The sequence below is a fragment of the Poromitra crassiceps genome (genome assembly GCF_964638095.1).
Source record: "Poromitra crassiceps genome assembly, chromosome: 4".
NCBI lineage: Eukaryota > Metazoa > Chordata > Actinopteri > Beryciformes > Melamphaidae > Poromitra > Poromitra crassiceps.
In genome coordinates, this window is record NC_139626.1 from 47,256,373 (window position 1) to 47,272,346 (window position 15,974).

A 15,974-nucleotide genomic window follows, 5' to 3' on the forward strand; every position below is an offset into this window, starting at 1 on the left:
AGAGTGAGAGGAAGAGGAAGAGGAGGAGAGAAGGGGAGGAAGAGGTCAGGTGGTCAGCAGAGCAGCTACAGATGTGAGAGGACAGTAGCCGAACGGAAGAGAGCTAAAGCGAGGGATAAATATTTCATCTGTGCAGCGCCAGTGGGCTCTTCTGTTGAGAGATGAGACAACACAATCCAATATTAATACAGGCATGTGTTTGTGTGTAGCTCCCACTTAGCCCATTTGTACTGTCAGTAGCTGCTGTGGCTATAGGGTTATATTAGCTCATTAACTCCAGCCAGAGATAGTCATATTGAGAAGGTGGAGGAGGGAGAGAGAGTGGTAAGGCAGAGGCCGTGAGGAGAGGCAGATGGGAGAGAGAGAGTGGTAAGGAGAGAGAGTGGTAAAGAGAGAGAGTGGTAAGGAGAGAGAGTGGTAAGGAGAAAGAGTGGTAAGGAGAAAGAGTGGTAAGGAGAGAGAGTGGTAAAGAGAGAGAGTGGTAAAGAGAGAGAGTGGTAAGGAGAGAGAGTGGTAAGGAGAGAGAGAGTGGTAAGGAGAAAGAGTGGTAAGGAGAAAGAGTGGTAAGGAGAGAGAGTGGTAAGGCAGAGAGAGTGGTAAGGCAGAGAGAGTGGTAAGGCAGAGAGAGTGGTAAGGAGAGAGAGAGTGGTAAGGAGAGAGAGAGGTAAGGAGAGAGAGTGGTAAGGAGAGAGAGTGGTAACGCAGAGAGAGTGGTAAGGAGAGTGGTAAGGAGAGAGAGTGGTAAGGAGAGTGGTAAGGAGAGAGAGTGGTAAGGAGAGAGGTAAGGAGAGAGAGTGGTAAGGAGAGAGAGTGGTAAGGAGAGAGAGTGGTAAGGAGAGCGAGTGGTAAGGAGAGAGTGGTAAGGAGAGAGAGTGGTAAGGAGAGTGGTAAGGAGAGAGAGTGGTAAGGAGAGAGAGAGTGGTAAGGAGAGAGAGTGGTAAGGAGAGAGAGAGTGGTAAGGAGAGAGAGTGGTAAGGAGAGTGGTAAGGAGAGAGAGAGTGGTAAGGCAGAGGCAGTGAGGAGAGAGAGTGGTAAGGAGAGTGGTAAGGAGAGAGAGTGGTAAAGAGAGAGAGTGGTAAGGAGAGAGAGTGGTAAGGAGAGTGGTAAGGAGAGAGAGTGGTAAGGAGAGAGAGTGGTAAGGAGAGGAGAGAGAGTGGTAAGGAGAGAGAGTGGTAAGGAGAGTGGTAAGGAGAGAGAGTGGTAAGGAGAGAGAGTGGTAAGGAGAGAGAGTGGTAAGGCAGAGGCAGTGAGGAGAGAGAGTGGTAAGGAGAGAGAGTGGTAAGGAGAGAGAGTGGTAAGGAGAGAGAGAGTGGTAAGGCAGAGGCAGTGAGGAGAGAGAGTGGTAAGGAGAGAGAGTGGTAAGGAGAGAGAGAGTGGTAAGGCAGAGGCAGTGAGGAGAGAGAGTGGTAAGGAGAGAGAGAGTGGTAAGGAGAGAGAGTGGTAAGGAGAGAGAGAGTGGTAAGGCCGAGGCAGTGAGGAGAGAGAGTGGTAAGGAGAGAGAGTGGTAAGGAGAGAGAGTGGTAAGGCAGAGGCAGTGAGGAGAGAGAGTGGTAAGGAGAGAGAGTGGTAAGGAGAGTGGTAAGGAGAGAGAGTGGTAAGGAGAGTGGTAAGGAGAGAGAGTGGTAAGGAGAGAGAGTGGTAAGGAGAGTGGTAAGGAGAGAGAGTGGTAAGGAGAGAGAGAGTGGTAAGGAGAGAGAGAGGTAAGGAGAGAGAGTGGTAAGGAGAGAGAGTGGTAAGGAGAGAGAGAGGTAAGGAGAGAGAGTGGTAAGGAGAGAGAGTGGTAAGGAGAGAGAGAGGTAAGGAGAGAGAGTGGTAAGGAGAGAGAGTGGTAAGGAGAGAGAGTGGTAAGGAGAGAGAGAGGTAAGGAGAGAGAGTGGTAAGGAGAGAGAGAGTGGTAAGGAGAGAGAGAGGTAAGGAGAGAGAGTGGTAAGGAGAGAGAGTGGTAAGGAGAGAGAGTGGTAAGGAGAGAGAGTGGTAAGGAGAGAGAGTGGTAAGGAGAGAGAGAGGTAAGGAGAGAGAGTGGTAAGGAGAGAGAGAGTGGTAAGGCAGAGGCAGTGAGGAGAGGCAGATGTGATCGTGATCAAAGATGACTGCTGAGGGTGGCTGTGTGCGTGTGTCTGGATCAAGTGAGAAGCAGCTCATATATAATACATTAGTGGGAGAGAAAGAGAGAGAGAGAGAGAGAGAGTGAGAGACAAAGGGGTTGCATTAGGTGAAAAGAGGTGGGAGGCGAGCTGGGATAAGAAGATAAAAAAGAAGCAGGCGAGTGGAGAGAGAGAGAGATGCAGCGGCAGGCAAGATGCCATCTGTTTGATGCCCTGAATTCTTCTTCTTCTTCTTCTGTTTGGTTTAATGGCGAATGCCCTGAAGTGACACTTGAGAATGCTTTTCTTCGCCTGTTTGCATCATAGACAGTCAAAAGAACAGAATAAGATGGGCAGAGCCACTGTGACATCACCCATTGGCTTGTGGACTCCCGTTTTGAAGCCTCCAGTTGCACCTTATTATGGCCGTCGCCATCTTGTTTATTTGGAGCCAGAAATGACATAAATTTGAATGAGAATAGCCGCAGCGCCGCCGGCTATTGGTCCGTGATGGGCGAGCTGCGCGCTCACTAGACAGCTCTTTTTTTCATCATATATTTTACTGTAAACAGGCGAGTTATATAAAAATTCTTCCCCCGTACAGTTGTCATGAAAGGTTAAATTAGCTATGGACCAAATCCGTCTTTTTGTAATCATGTTTGTTTCTGCTGTAAAGTCGGGCATTTTAACATGGGGGTGAATGGGGAATGACTCGCTTTTGGAGCCAGCCTCAAGTGGCCATTCGAGGAACTACAGCCATTGGCCTAAATTGGGGGCAAAATTTGGGGCTTTGTCGGCATGCTACAGTACATGTTTATTACATTGTCGAATACAGAAAGGAGGGGAAAAAATAACCGGATCCTGATAGTGGTTCCGTGGGTCACAAAACATCACATGCGTTTGTCACTGCAGGTTTCAACCAGTTCATCTCCTTCGCTTCACTCACATTCAGTTAATGCTTTTATAGAGAAGTGCAACACAAAATAGTATTCCTCAATTGCCAACAGGGCCGCTGGAAGTTACTTTAAGCAGGGGGTGCTGGGATGTTTTTATTTTTTTACTTTTTTAGCCATATTTAGAGGAATATCTCATTTTAAATTAACATTAGGATTATACTGTTGTGATGTAATTATTCAGTATTTTCTCATTCAGAGCAAAGAGGGAGATATATAGCATGATGATAATGCTCTATATCTCCCTATTTGCTCTGAATACACCGGTTAACGTGACACAGAGTTAACATGATAGAAATATTATCAGCAAACTTAATGACTAGACTAATTATTCTGATCTGAATGGCAATGATTATATCAAGAAACATTGACTCCTCTCTTTGCTGTATAGTGGGAGGTGCATTTTTGAGTAGGCTATTAAAATAGCATGTCAAGTTCACATTTCTTTATTGCCTGATTAAACAATTCGTATTGGTTGTTGGTTGGTTCAACACAAATGTGCGCGCATGCGCGCTTCTTCTTCTTCTCTAGCCTACAAGCATGTAACTTCCTTGATTGTTATTGTTGACAATTCTATTTAAATAGGCTACATTTTCAGTATATCAATAATGCAATCATTCCCCGAAACATTCCCAAACAAGAAAGGAACATAGTGCACTGCAAAATATTTTTAATGACATTTGTAAAAATCCCGCGGCCCTGATTGCCAACATAGCAGGCGACCAATGGCAGGGCACGGGTGAAAGCCACAGCATTGCATGCAGGCCGGTTGAAATTAAATTGGATTGGTTTTGAGTTTAAATTTGAAGATTTCCAAAGAAGTAGCTATTAATCGATCTGTAAATACAGGTGAAGGCTATGTTTCCTTATTGAATTACCTGTTAAATCTGCTGCATCCATGAAGCAGATATGTAGATTTGAGCAAAGCTGAGAAGAAGAGTGAAGCACTAAAAGGGTCAACCAGGCCTCATGAATGTTCATAAAGTATTTCCTAACTCAAAGGTGATATTTGGAGTGGGAAATGTAGTATTTACAATATTGGGGGGGATCCAAGGCACTCAAGATGTGAAGCACTACAGATTTCTCCCTATCTGGGCCTCATATCCTGTTGTTAACTTCTCTATTCTGATATAGCCAAGAAAATAAAGACTTTCAAAATGTATATCTAAAATCTTGAGTTAGGTTTTGAGACAAATGAAGTGAACTCACTATTAGGGAGGGGGGTCCTCTCCTTTGCACACACTCAGGCTATAATAGGGGCACGAGGGGGCACGGTGGCTCAGTGGCTGTCGCCTCACAGTCAGAAGGTCCTGAGTTCGATTCTCGCCTGGGACACTGTGGGCGCTGTGGTTGTGTTCCCCCCCATATCTTCAGTGCCTACTGCCCAGGTGGGGTATCTCGTCGTAAGGGCCTTTCTGTCTGTGTGGAGTTTGCATGTTCTCCCCGTGCTCCCCCAGGGGGGTTCCTCCGTATATAACCCCCCCACTAAAAACATGCAGAAGATCAGATCGTCATCGTCATCCGACCAGTGACGACAACATCCGAAGTCGGTCCCCGGGCGCTGTACGAGAAAGCGACCACTGCTCCTGGCCTGCCCCAGGAGGAAAGGACAAAGCCAGGATGGGTTAAATGCAGAGGACAAATTTCACCGGCCACCGTCAGCATGTGTGTGTTGTGGCCCTCCGTGCATGTGTTGTAGTGTGTTGTGTGACAATAAAGACGGGCTGCCGTCTGAAAATCGTAGTTTTTTTTTTTTTAATACAATATATCAAATAAATAGTCTGATGATTATTTGATATGCTCAGACTGTCACCGTGGCATCATACACAGTGCTGTGCAATTCAATACTTCTGAACTCTGTCAGATCTTTCACGTGGGCGGACAGGTCTGCTCACACACACACACGGTGTATAAAGCAAAGCAGACAATCTTTTCAAGAGTTAGGCTATATAGGCACACACACAGAGCGAGCTGCAGTGTCTCCTGGGGGAATCTCCATGAGGTCTATATCAAAGTCTCAGCACGAAACACACGCAGAATATGAATGAAAGCTCTGTCTCACCCACCCTCTGCTATAGAGGGCTGCTTGCTTTGTTCAGGCCTCCAGCAGACAAGATCTTTACTGTATAGAAACATGTATATACACTGTCATTTATGACACTTTACATACTACCTGTATAGATACATGACACTGTCATTTATATACACTGTCATGTCATATCTGACAGTGTATATACATGTATAGATACATGTATATACACTGTCATTTATGACACTTTACATACTACCTGTATAGATACATGACACTGTCATTTATATACACTGTCATGTCATATCTGACAGTGTATATACATGTATAGATACATGTATATACACTGTCATTTATGACACTTTACATACTACCTGTATAGATACATGTATATACACTGTCATTTATATACACTGTCATGTCATATCTGACAGTGTATATACATGTATAGATACATGTATATACACTGTCATTTATGACACTTTACATACTACCTGTATAGATACATGACACTGTCATTTATATACATTGTCATGTCATATCTGACAGTGTATATACATGTATATATACATGTAGTATATAAACTGTCATAATTTATGACAGTATATATACATGTATAGATACATGTATATACACTAGGGGTGTCACGATACACTCAGTTCACGATACGATACGTATCACGATACTGGGTTCACGATAACGATACGATACGATACGATTTTAACAATATTTTTTTAAACTTGAATAATGACAATATATGACTGGAAAAGTAGTATTTTATTTGAAATGCACAAATACAAAACATGCTGTTGTGGGAAATTGTTATTACAATAACAACTAGAAAAAACATGAGATTGGAGATAAGGCTTATCTTGAAATAGAATGAGTTACACCGTCACTTAGATTTACTTTGAACTAAAAGGTTTCTCAGCAGTATAAATTCTCATTATGCATCTTCAGTTTTTCTTCAAACTCAAACAACAAGACTTTTCTTAGTCTATTTTTTATGCATCTTCAGTTTTTCCTGTCAAGTAAACAGTTTTGCCAGAAACTCAATTGAATGGTTTCTCTCCTGTATAACTTCTCATGTGTCTCTTCAGAGACTTGTTCAACTGAACTACTTTCCACACATTGAACTTCAACAAACAAAGACGTTTCTTTGTCTACTTTTGAAAAAAAAATTTTTTTTTTTTTTTTTTTTTTTTTTTTTTTTTTTTTCACGATATGAGATTTCATCTCAACGATACATATCGTGACGTTTTACTATCGCGAAATTTCGTGGGACGATATATTGTGACACCCCTAATATACACTGTCATTTATGACAGTATATATACATGTACAGATACATGTATATACACTGTCATTTATGACAGTTTATATACTACATGTATAGATACATGTATACACTGTCATTTATGACAGTGTATATACTACCTGTATAGATACATGTATAAAGTACACTGTCATTTATATACACTGTCATGTCATAACTGACAGTGTATATACATGTATACATGTAGTATATAAACTACTATATAATTTATGACAGTATAGTGTATATACTACATGTATAGATACATGTATACACTGTCATTTATGACAGTGTATATGCATGTATAGATACATGTATATATACTGTAATTTATGCATATATATACATGTATAGATACATGTATATACACTGTCAGTTATGACTGACAGTATTCACCTTATTCTTTGCCCACACATGGACGCTTCCGCATTACGTCATTCCGTAATAGTATTTCCGTTTTGACTTGCCAAAAACTCCGCAGGCAAGATGGCTGCGCACACTCCGCATCTAAACTGGCAAAATTACTCCGCCATAAACTAACATATCTTGGCCAATACGTATGTAACATACAAAATAAAACAACCCGTAATATCTTAATTTTATGTAGAATGCAGAGGATATGTAACTGTTTAGTTAAACTTGCATTCCAGGAATATTGTGCTCTTAAGATGACGTTAGTGGAGTCGAGGCTGTTGCGTCCTGAAACCCACTAGCGTAACCTATGTGCGATTCGAAATAACGCATCCGAGATAGAAACGTTATGAATATAGCCACGTTATAAACAACAAACTAACGCTGGTGATCCGTATGGAAACAGTGTTACTCGAAATGGTTAAAAGTTATTATCAATTTGGTCATTCAGTGGCATTTTACTGCCATATAACATAACTAACTAGTGGCTAACCACAGAAGCCACAGAAGGCAACTAGAGCTGAACCGGAAGAACAAATACGTTTGCGTTGAACGCGGAAGAGAGAAAAAGTGGGCGTGGTGAATAAGGTGAATACTGACAGTAAGCCAGCACACAAAATGTCACACGCTGAAGAAGGCCGTTAGGCTGAAACGTTCGTGCTTCGTGCTTGTACCTGGTGAAAACTGGAATAAATACAACAAAAGGACATTTTGTGTGCTGGCTCTCCTTCTCCTTCAAAGTATTCTCCTGTGCCGTGCACCGAAACTTTAAAAACACCGGTGAGTGTGCTCGCTACTGGCTGATTGCCAGTTTGTTTGAACAGTATACTGACAGTAGCCAGCTAGAGGCAAGGGCAAAAATGCCCCAGGAAATCTCAGAATGCCCCTAAAAACCATCATAAAGGTGCAAAGATTGCCCCCAAGATTTTGATAATTTTATTTTGATTCAATTCAATTCATTTAATTTCCATTTCTATCTCTTACAGACGTACACTCAGCACCTGCAAGCTGGTCGCCAGAAGAAGACGAGGAACACCCTCCCACACACACACAGTGCTGCTGTTCACACTACAGTTTGTCATAATGCACCAATGTATGCACATATTATGCATTGTACACCCCCCCCCCTCCCCACACACACACACACACACACACACACACACACACACACACACACACACACACACACACACACACACACCTCCCCCCCACACACACACACACACACGATTAGAAGCACCATGGAATTTGTCCTCTGCATTTCCTCCATCCTGGCTCGTCCTCCTCCATGGTCAGGCCAGGAGCGGTGGGCAGCTGCAGTGAAGCGCCCTGGCCCCGGAGACCAACTTGGAAGGAAGAGGGGGAGAGCGGAGGGAGAGAGGAAGAGAGGGGAGGGGAGGAGAGGAAGGAGTACCAGTAGTTTTCAAACATTTTCTCAAGCAGAACACTAAATCTTAGGGTATATTTTTTCCTCCTGTCCCTTCTCCTCTCTTTGTCCTCCTGTCTGTAGTTCCTAGGAACCACTCCAGCATCCTCCAGGAGCACCTAGCTGCAGTGAAGGCCTCTCCAGCACGGCCTGTTTGTTACTTATAATGGTCAGGCAGTTTGCAGACAGGGTCAAGTGTGCGTTTAGATTCAAATTTTAGTCATTTAGCTCACTCTGTTATCCAGAATGACTTTCAGTGAGTGCAACAGTGGTGGCCCAATGGTTAGAGAAGCGAGCTTGTGACCTTAAGGTTGTCGGTTAAATCCCCGGGACTGGCAGGATAAATCTGGCTGGGGACAGTGAAAAGGCAGCGCTAGCCCCTCCCTCATTAGGTGCCCTTGAGCAAGGCCCTTAACCCCAACCGCTCCAGTGGAGCTGCTCAGTGGCCAGCAGATCAGACTGTGGTTGTACTGGTCAGCTTCCAGGTATTAATGTGTGTCTGAATGTGAACAGGGCACTCCTGAAACGCTTCTATTCCTATGTCACCAAAATGACAAGCAATCAAAAGTAATGACTGCAAGAGCCAAAGTTACCATTCTGTAAAAGTCAAAGCACCAAAACCACCTTGCTAATAATGAGTTTCCTCCCAATCAATATCTCAGCTGTCTCAAGGAGAAACCCTTCAACTGTCTGTCTGTCTGCCTCCCTTCACTTTCATTACAGAGTTGTATTTCGTAAGTGAAATCAATGACGGGTCACTTAAGGCTACGTTCACACAGCCATCCTTAGTGCTTGAATCTCATCTTTTCCCCCCTAAAAGTGACTCAGGTCAGTCTTTTTCATGACTGTGTGAACAGTACAAGTCACATTGAAAGTTACTTTTTTAAAGACGACCTGGGCTACTTTCAAATGTGGAAAAACATCAGATTCCAATCTGATGTTTTGGAATGTGACTCTGTGTGAACAGACATCTGGCCCATATCTGATTTAATGCTTCAATGTGACTTTTACGACATTCCAGAGCAACATTCGTCACTATTCTGCACTGGCGGGAGGAGGGAGGACCAAGCAGGTAGATTGTGATTACAAACATGGAGGATAGCTGCGAGGGAGCTAATCAGTGGAGGGACAGTGAGGTTTTAGACCTTATAAGTATTAGCAAGAAGTAGCAGCTATTGCTCCACAGAAAGCCATTATTAAAATTTTGGCTCTCTTTCTCCTCTTCTTCGCTATCATCTGCTCCCATATTCGCTGGCTTCCACTGCACAATAACTTGTAAATTAAACCGTAAACAACAGATAAAACAACATCGTCAGCTACCACCATGTTTACTGTCTTCCGGGTTTACGTAGAACAGCAGTGTGCTGCGTGTGACGTTATTGTTGTTCTTCTGCGCATGCGGGTCACTTGGGGTCTGATATGGGCCACATTTAAAAAGTCTGTGCAAACAGCCACACAAAAAAATCAGATGTGAGCAACAAATCAGATTCAAGCACTAAGGTTTGCTGTGTGAACGTAGCCTAAGGCAGTGGTTCTCAAATGGGGGTCCGAGGACCCCAAGGGGTCCATGGCACTTTGCAAGTTTTCAGGGGAAAAAACAAAAACACTTTTTTGTGTGCAAAAGCTTCATAGTTCAACGAAAATATGTTATGCTTTAAATCTAAAATGGTTCATGGATTACATTCTAATCTGACAAACCTATCAATTTAAATGTCAAGCACGTTACCGTGGAAACAAGCTGCGCCCAAAATCACAAATCAGAATGAGGGGGTCCCCGGTATATTTTCTATCTTATAAGGGGTCCTTGGCTGAAACACATTTGAGAACCTCTGGCCTAAGGGACCGCAGACCTTAATATGAATCCCCCTAACAAATACACTACTGCCCACCGGATGATATCAGCAACACGTGTTTTGCTTTCCCTGCCCAAATTGGAATTTGAAGTTGAGTCCAACTGATGAATAGACTGACAGAGAGAAGGGCGAACTTTAAAAAGAGATGAGTAAACACATTGATCTGTTTCCAGATCACCATGACCTGGCAGCGCTCCCTGGCCCAGTGGACAGAGGAGGAAGTGGAGAAAAGCGCAAACAAATGAATAAAAGGTGAGTGGAGAGCGGAGGTCTGTCTCAGTCCACAGAGAGACAACAGCAGGTCTGTCTCAGTCCACAGAGAGACAACAGCAGGTCTGCCTCAGTCCACAGAGAGACAACAGCAGGTCTGCCTCAGTCCACAGAGAGACAACAGCAGGTCTGCCTCAGTCCACAGAGAGACAACAGCAGGTCTGCCTCAGTCCACAGAGAGACAACAGCAGGTCTGCCTCAGTCCACAGAGAGACAACAGCAGGGTTGTCTCAGTCCACAGAGAGACAACAGCAGGTCTGTCTCAGTCCACAGAGAGACAACAGCAGGTCTGCCTCAGTCCACAGAGAGACAACAGCAGGGTTGTCTCAGTCCACAGAGAGACAACAGCAGGGTTGTCTCAGTCCACAGAGAGACAACAGCAGGTCTGCCTCAGTCCACAGAGAGACAACAGCAGGTCTGTCTCAGTCCACAGAGAGACAACAGCAGGTCTGTCTCAGTCCACAGAGAGACAACAGCAGGGTTGTCTCAGTCCACAGAGAGACAACAGCAGGTCTGCCTCAGTCCACAGAGAGACAACAGCAGGTCTGTCTCAGTCCACAGAGACAACAGCAGGTCTGTCTCAGTCCACAGAGAGACACCAGCAGGTCTGTCTCAGTCCACAGAGAGACAACAGCAGGTCTGCCTCAGTCCACAGAGAGACAACAGCAGGTCTGCCTCAGTCCACAGAGAGACACCAGCAGGTCTGTCTCAGTCCACAGAGAGACACCAGCAGGTCTGCCTCAGTCCACAGAGAGACACCAGCAGGTCTGTCTCAGTCCACAGAGAGACAACAGCAGGTCTGCTTCAGTCCACAGAGAGACAACAGCAGGTCTGCCTCAGTCCACAGAGAGACAACAGCAGGTCTGCCTCAGTCCACAGAGAGACAACAGCAGGGTTGTCTCAGTCCACAGAGAGACAACAGCAGGTCTGCCTCAGTCCACAGAGAGACAACAGCAGGGTTGTCTCAGTCCACAGAGAGACAACAGCAGGTCTGCCTCAGTCCACAGAGAGACAACAGCAGGGTTGACTCAGTCCACAGAGAGACAACAGCAGGGTTGACTCAGTCCACAGAGAGACAACAGCAGGTCTGCCTCAGTCCACAGAGAGACAACAGCAGGGTTGCCTCAGTCCACAGAGAGACAACAGCAGGGTTGCCTCAGTTCACAGAGAGACAACAGCAGACAACAGCAGGGTTGTCTCAGTCCACAGAGAGACAACAGCAGGGTTGTCTCAGTCCACAGAGAGACAACAGCAGGTCTGCCTCAGTCCACAGAGAGACAACAGCAGGGTTGTCTCAGTCCACAGAGAGACAACAGCAGGTCTGCCTCAGTCCACAGAGAGACAACAGCAGGTCTGTCTCAGTCCACAGAGAGACAACAGCAGGGTTGTCTCAGTCCACAGAGAGACAACAGCAGGTCTGCCTCAGTCCACAGAGAGACAACAGCAGGTCTGCCTCAGTCCACAGAGAGACAACAGCAGGTCTGCCTCAGTCCACAGAGAGACAACAGCAGGTCTGCCTCAGTCCACAGAGAGACAACAGCAGGGTTGGAAAAGAAAGACAACTGTGTGAGTTGAAAGTTCTGCCTTCATTTGTCTCAGTTATTTTCCATTTGTATCATTTTATGTCCATGTTTGAGTACTTTTGTGCAGTCAGTAGAGAGACAACAGCAAATACTGGAATGGGATTTTAAAGGGTGATATAGGAGTAGCTTCATAATATGCTAAATATATTGATATATTTTAATGAGGGTGTAAAAAGTTAGTGATGCCTTAACTCCTCTATTCACCCCCCCCCCCCCCCCCCTCATTATTTGGACTCCAATTTGCTTGATGTGATCAATGTGGTCTTTGCTTGATTTACACAGTTTTATCTCTCATTCAAAGGGATAGTTCACTTTTTTTTAAGTCTATCCCTATTTGCTACTTACTAATGATGATGTTGATTGGTAGAGTTCTTTCTCTGCACAATCCATGCTGTTCCTCATAGTAGCTCTGCAAAGTTGGGCAAAAATGAATGCAAGGTCACTGGGGTCACGCTCCTCCTGTATGTCCAAGCTGACTGAGGCTCACTAAAATGTCATCCACAGTCACACAAAGTACATTTCAGTGAGCTTCAGTCAGCTTGCATTCGTTTTTCCCCCAACTACCAATCAACATCATCACTGGTAAGTAGCAAATGGGGCTAGACTTTAAAAAAATGTGAACTATCCCTTTAACCGCCGTTTTTAACACTTCTTCTTTTTCCACTTACCGTTCTCCTTCCCTCCGTCTATTCATGTTCCATAACTCTCTCTCTCTCTCTCTCTCTCTCTGTCTGTCTCTCTCCTTCTCTGTCTCTCTCTCAGTACAGGATGACGTGGCGTATGCGTCGTCGCTCCAGGACAATCTGTCTGTCCTTGGCCTTCGTCACCGTTTTCCTCCACCTCCTCCTGGCGCTCGTGTCTCTCTCCATCCTGCCTCACCCCTGTGACCCTTCCCGTCCGCCCAGGACACAAGCCCCGCCCCCGAGCGCCCTGGCACGCACCGACCGCACCGCGGTCAGAGGTCCGGCCGAGGCGGCTTTCGACGACTTTGCACACGTGGATTCTCCCAATATGGACGCCAGAGGTCACCCGCAAATGCTTTCGGCCTCGCGCAAAATGAGCACCGCGGCTGGTCCTGAGGACGGCTCGGTCAGGGAGAGGCCCGCCGTCGCTTCGGTCGACATGGCGGACGAGGTGGGTCGCTCTGGGCTGTCGGTGTTAGAGGCGCTCTTCGGCCACCCGCTGTACAATATGCCCCGCCCGCCCGTCCCAGAGGACGACTATCTGCTCAAAGTCAAGCCCAGCGAGAGGAGCTCCCAGATGTGGTGAGTGTGCGTCACTGTGGAGGGTGCCGAAAGCCTGTGTGTAGTAACATACCATATTGTTTTTCCTTTTTGATCGACGCTTGCAATCCGTTGCAATTTACATTTTCAAATTGAGTCTTATCTTGTGTTAGCCTCGATGCGAGACACGGCCCGTTTGTCATTCTGAGTCTCGGCGTAGCACGCCATACTGTATGCGTTGCGGGCTCCCCTTCACAAAGGCCCTTCATACATGGAGCAATCACAATACAACAGTACTTGTCTGATACACAAGGTTGTTGTCCGCCATATTGCGTAGTTTCCAATTCTGAGCCAGAGTTAAGTTCTGTTCTTCTGGGTTGTGTAAACAGGTTCCCACCTGTAGACGCAGCAGAGACGGCGCCGTTTCCTCACTGGGAAGCGGAAGAACAACAACAATCCTTTTCAATGGAAAAGTCAGGTGGAAGAACAGAAATGACAGAGGCTCTGGCATGGTTACAATGGCTCGGTATTGGAAACTACGCAATATTTAAGAACACGGATAGCCCGGTTTCGACGGACAACAACCTTATGTGCCAGTACTGTTTTATTGTGATTGCTACTACATGTATGAGCAAGTAGGGCCATTTTGAATGGAGCCTGCATCGCTATATTGGGGTGCTCCTTTGAGACTATGATTGAGTGTTCAACCAGTGAATAGTCACATTGTGAGGCTAATCTTGTGTAGCCCACATGCGGCTAATATAAATGAGATTGGCTTGGCTTGTGTAACGGTAGCCAGTGGGAAGTGCTGTGCTGTAGTAAACCTCAGGCCATACTTCAGCCCATGGGCTTTAGCCTTCCATTTTTGTACAACATATAATGATATAAAGACAACATGTACATGTAAATACACAGACATAAGAATATAAAAACGAAACACACAAAAAACTATAAAATAGAACCAAAATCAATTTAATTTAATTTAATTAATCAAGCAATTCTTACAATTACATTTCCTGGTGTGCGACTTTCTAGATAATCTATAAATCGTCCCCATATTTTAAGGAAGTTTTGCATTTTCCCTTTGACGGCATAAGTCAATTTTTCCATGGCAAGAACATTGGAAAGACGTTTTAAACCACTGTTCGACTGTCGGTGCCTCCGTGCTCTTCCAAGACGTTGCAATACAGTGTTTAGCCTGAAGTGAACAAACATTTAGTAACTTTTGATTTGCCCCTGTCAGTCCTAACCCAGGAGGGGGTAACCCCAGAATAAATAACTGTGGGCAGATCGGCAATGCAACATCAGTGATGTCAGATATAGTTTGTATGACTTTCTCCCAAAATTGCTTAATTTTGGGACAGCTGGCTTTAGCCTTCTTACTAGACATCCGCCTTCCATGTCGGAGGTTGCAAGTTCAACACGGCTTACATTTACTGCTTTAAAAACACATTCACACCTGGCTGCACAATTAAGCCATATTGCTACTATGGCATTGGCATGTGAAGTGAGCAACGGAAAGCTACACAATACTTTTTAATACAGAGACACTTTTTAAGTTAACTCACAAATGAAAGTCATTACTTTTAAAAGTAACTTTTCCCAACACTGGTGGAGGTACACGTTTAAGACATTTTCAAAAATTCAGCATCCTCTGACTTGTGTGTCTCTGAACACGAACTGTCACGACTAGCCTACCTAACATTTCTCCATCTTTCTTTCCCCGCCTCTGTCCCATCACCCACCTTAACCCCCCCCTCCCACCCCACCCTGCCTCCCTCAGGGTGAGCGCGAGCCAGGAGGAGTACGAGGACGTCCGGTGGAACAGCAGCAGTGAGAGCCACCCCCCCTGGCTGCGCTTCCAGCTGGGCGTGTCCCGCTGGCAGCTCTACCCCCACCGCGACCCCAACATGGAGCCTCTGGCCGAACAGCTGGCCACGCACCGCATTGTCAGCGCAGGTCTGAGACACACACACACACACACACACACACACACACCACTTCACTGCACTTGTGCGTCTGTGCAGTGTCTCATCTTGTACGTGTTGAGCAGCGGTGCCTCGTCACAGCGAGAGCACAGGAGAGGAGACGTTAAAGTTGTTAGATTTGGATGTGGAAATCCATCTGTGTCATCAGCCTAAAGCACAGCGTGGGGCTGCAGCAGAGAACAGTCCACCATCCTCCCTCTATTTCAGACACCGCGTAGAGTAGATTCACCCTCGTTGCCCAAACACAATCCTGCTGTTGGTTGTGGAAAGTTCTCTGCCTCCAGAGAGACAAAACAATACAACCTGCCTGGGTTGTGGTGTGACATTACGTCATTCATTACGGTAACTAATGAGTACTTCTTTAACTTCAGTTCAAACGTGCAAACGTGTCCAACGGCGCTTTTGTAGGCTATTAGCAGTCATGCTAATGTTTACAATTCATGTTAGAACTGTGGATAATATCACATTTGCTGTATTTATATTTACGTGTGTGTGTGTGTGTGTGTGTGTGTGTGTGTGTGTGTGTGTGTGTGTGTGTGTGTGTGTGTGTGGAGAGGATGACGTGATGCACTTCTTGAATAGATTGATATCAATGTTTGCACAAGAACAACAGGAACTACAACCGGATTAGATAGCCGGGGCACGGTGGCTCAGTGGTAGAGCTGTCGCCTCACAGTCAGAAGGTCCTGAGTTCGATTCTCGCCTGGGACACTGTGGGCGCTGTGGTTGTGTTCCCCCCCATATCTTCAGTGCCTATTGCCCAGGTGGGGTATCTCGTCGTAAGGGCCTTTCTGTCTGTGTGGAGTTTGCATGTTCTCCCCGTGCTCCCCCAGGGGGTT

The 15,974-nt window shown here is 45.4% G+C and overlaps 1 protein-coding gene across 1 annotated transcript in view; it reads left to right on the plus strand.

Moving 5' to 3' along the window:
* Positions 1 to 12,692: 12,692 nt before the first annotated feature.
* Positions 12,693 to 15,974, plus strand: part of LOC310775822 (extracellular serine/threonine protein kinase FAM20C-like) — a gene marked incomplete at both ends in the record, with an annotated part of 75,357 nt that continues 72,075 nt past the window's right edge. The window contains 2 exons of the mRNA XM_083635951.1: positions 12,693 to 13,189; positions 14,931 to 15,106. Of these exons, the coding sequence (XP_083492077.1) occupies positions 12,693 to 13,189; positions 14,931 to 15,106 (673 nt within the window). The remainder of the gene's footprint in view (positions 13,190 to 14,930; positions 15,107 to 15,974) is intronic.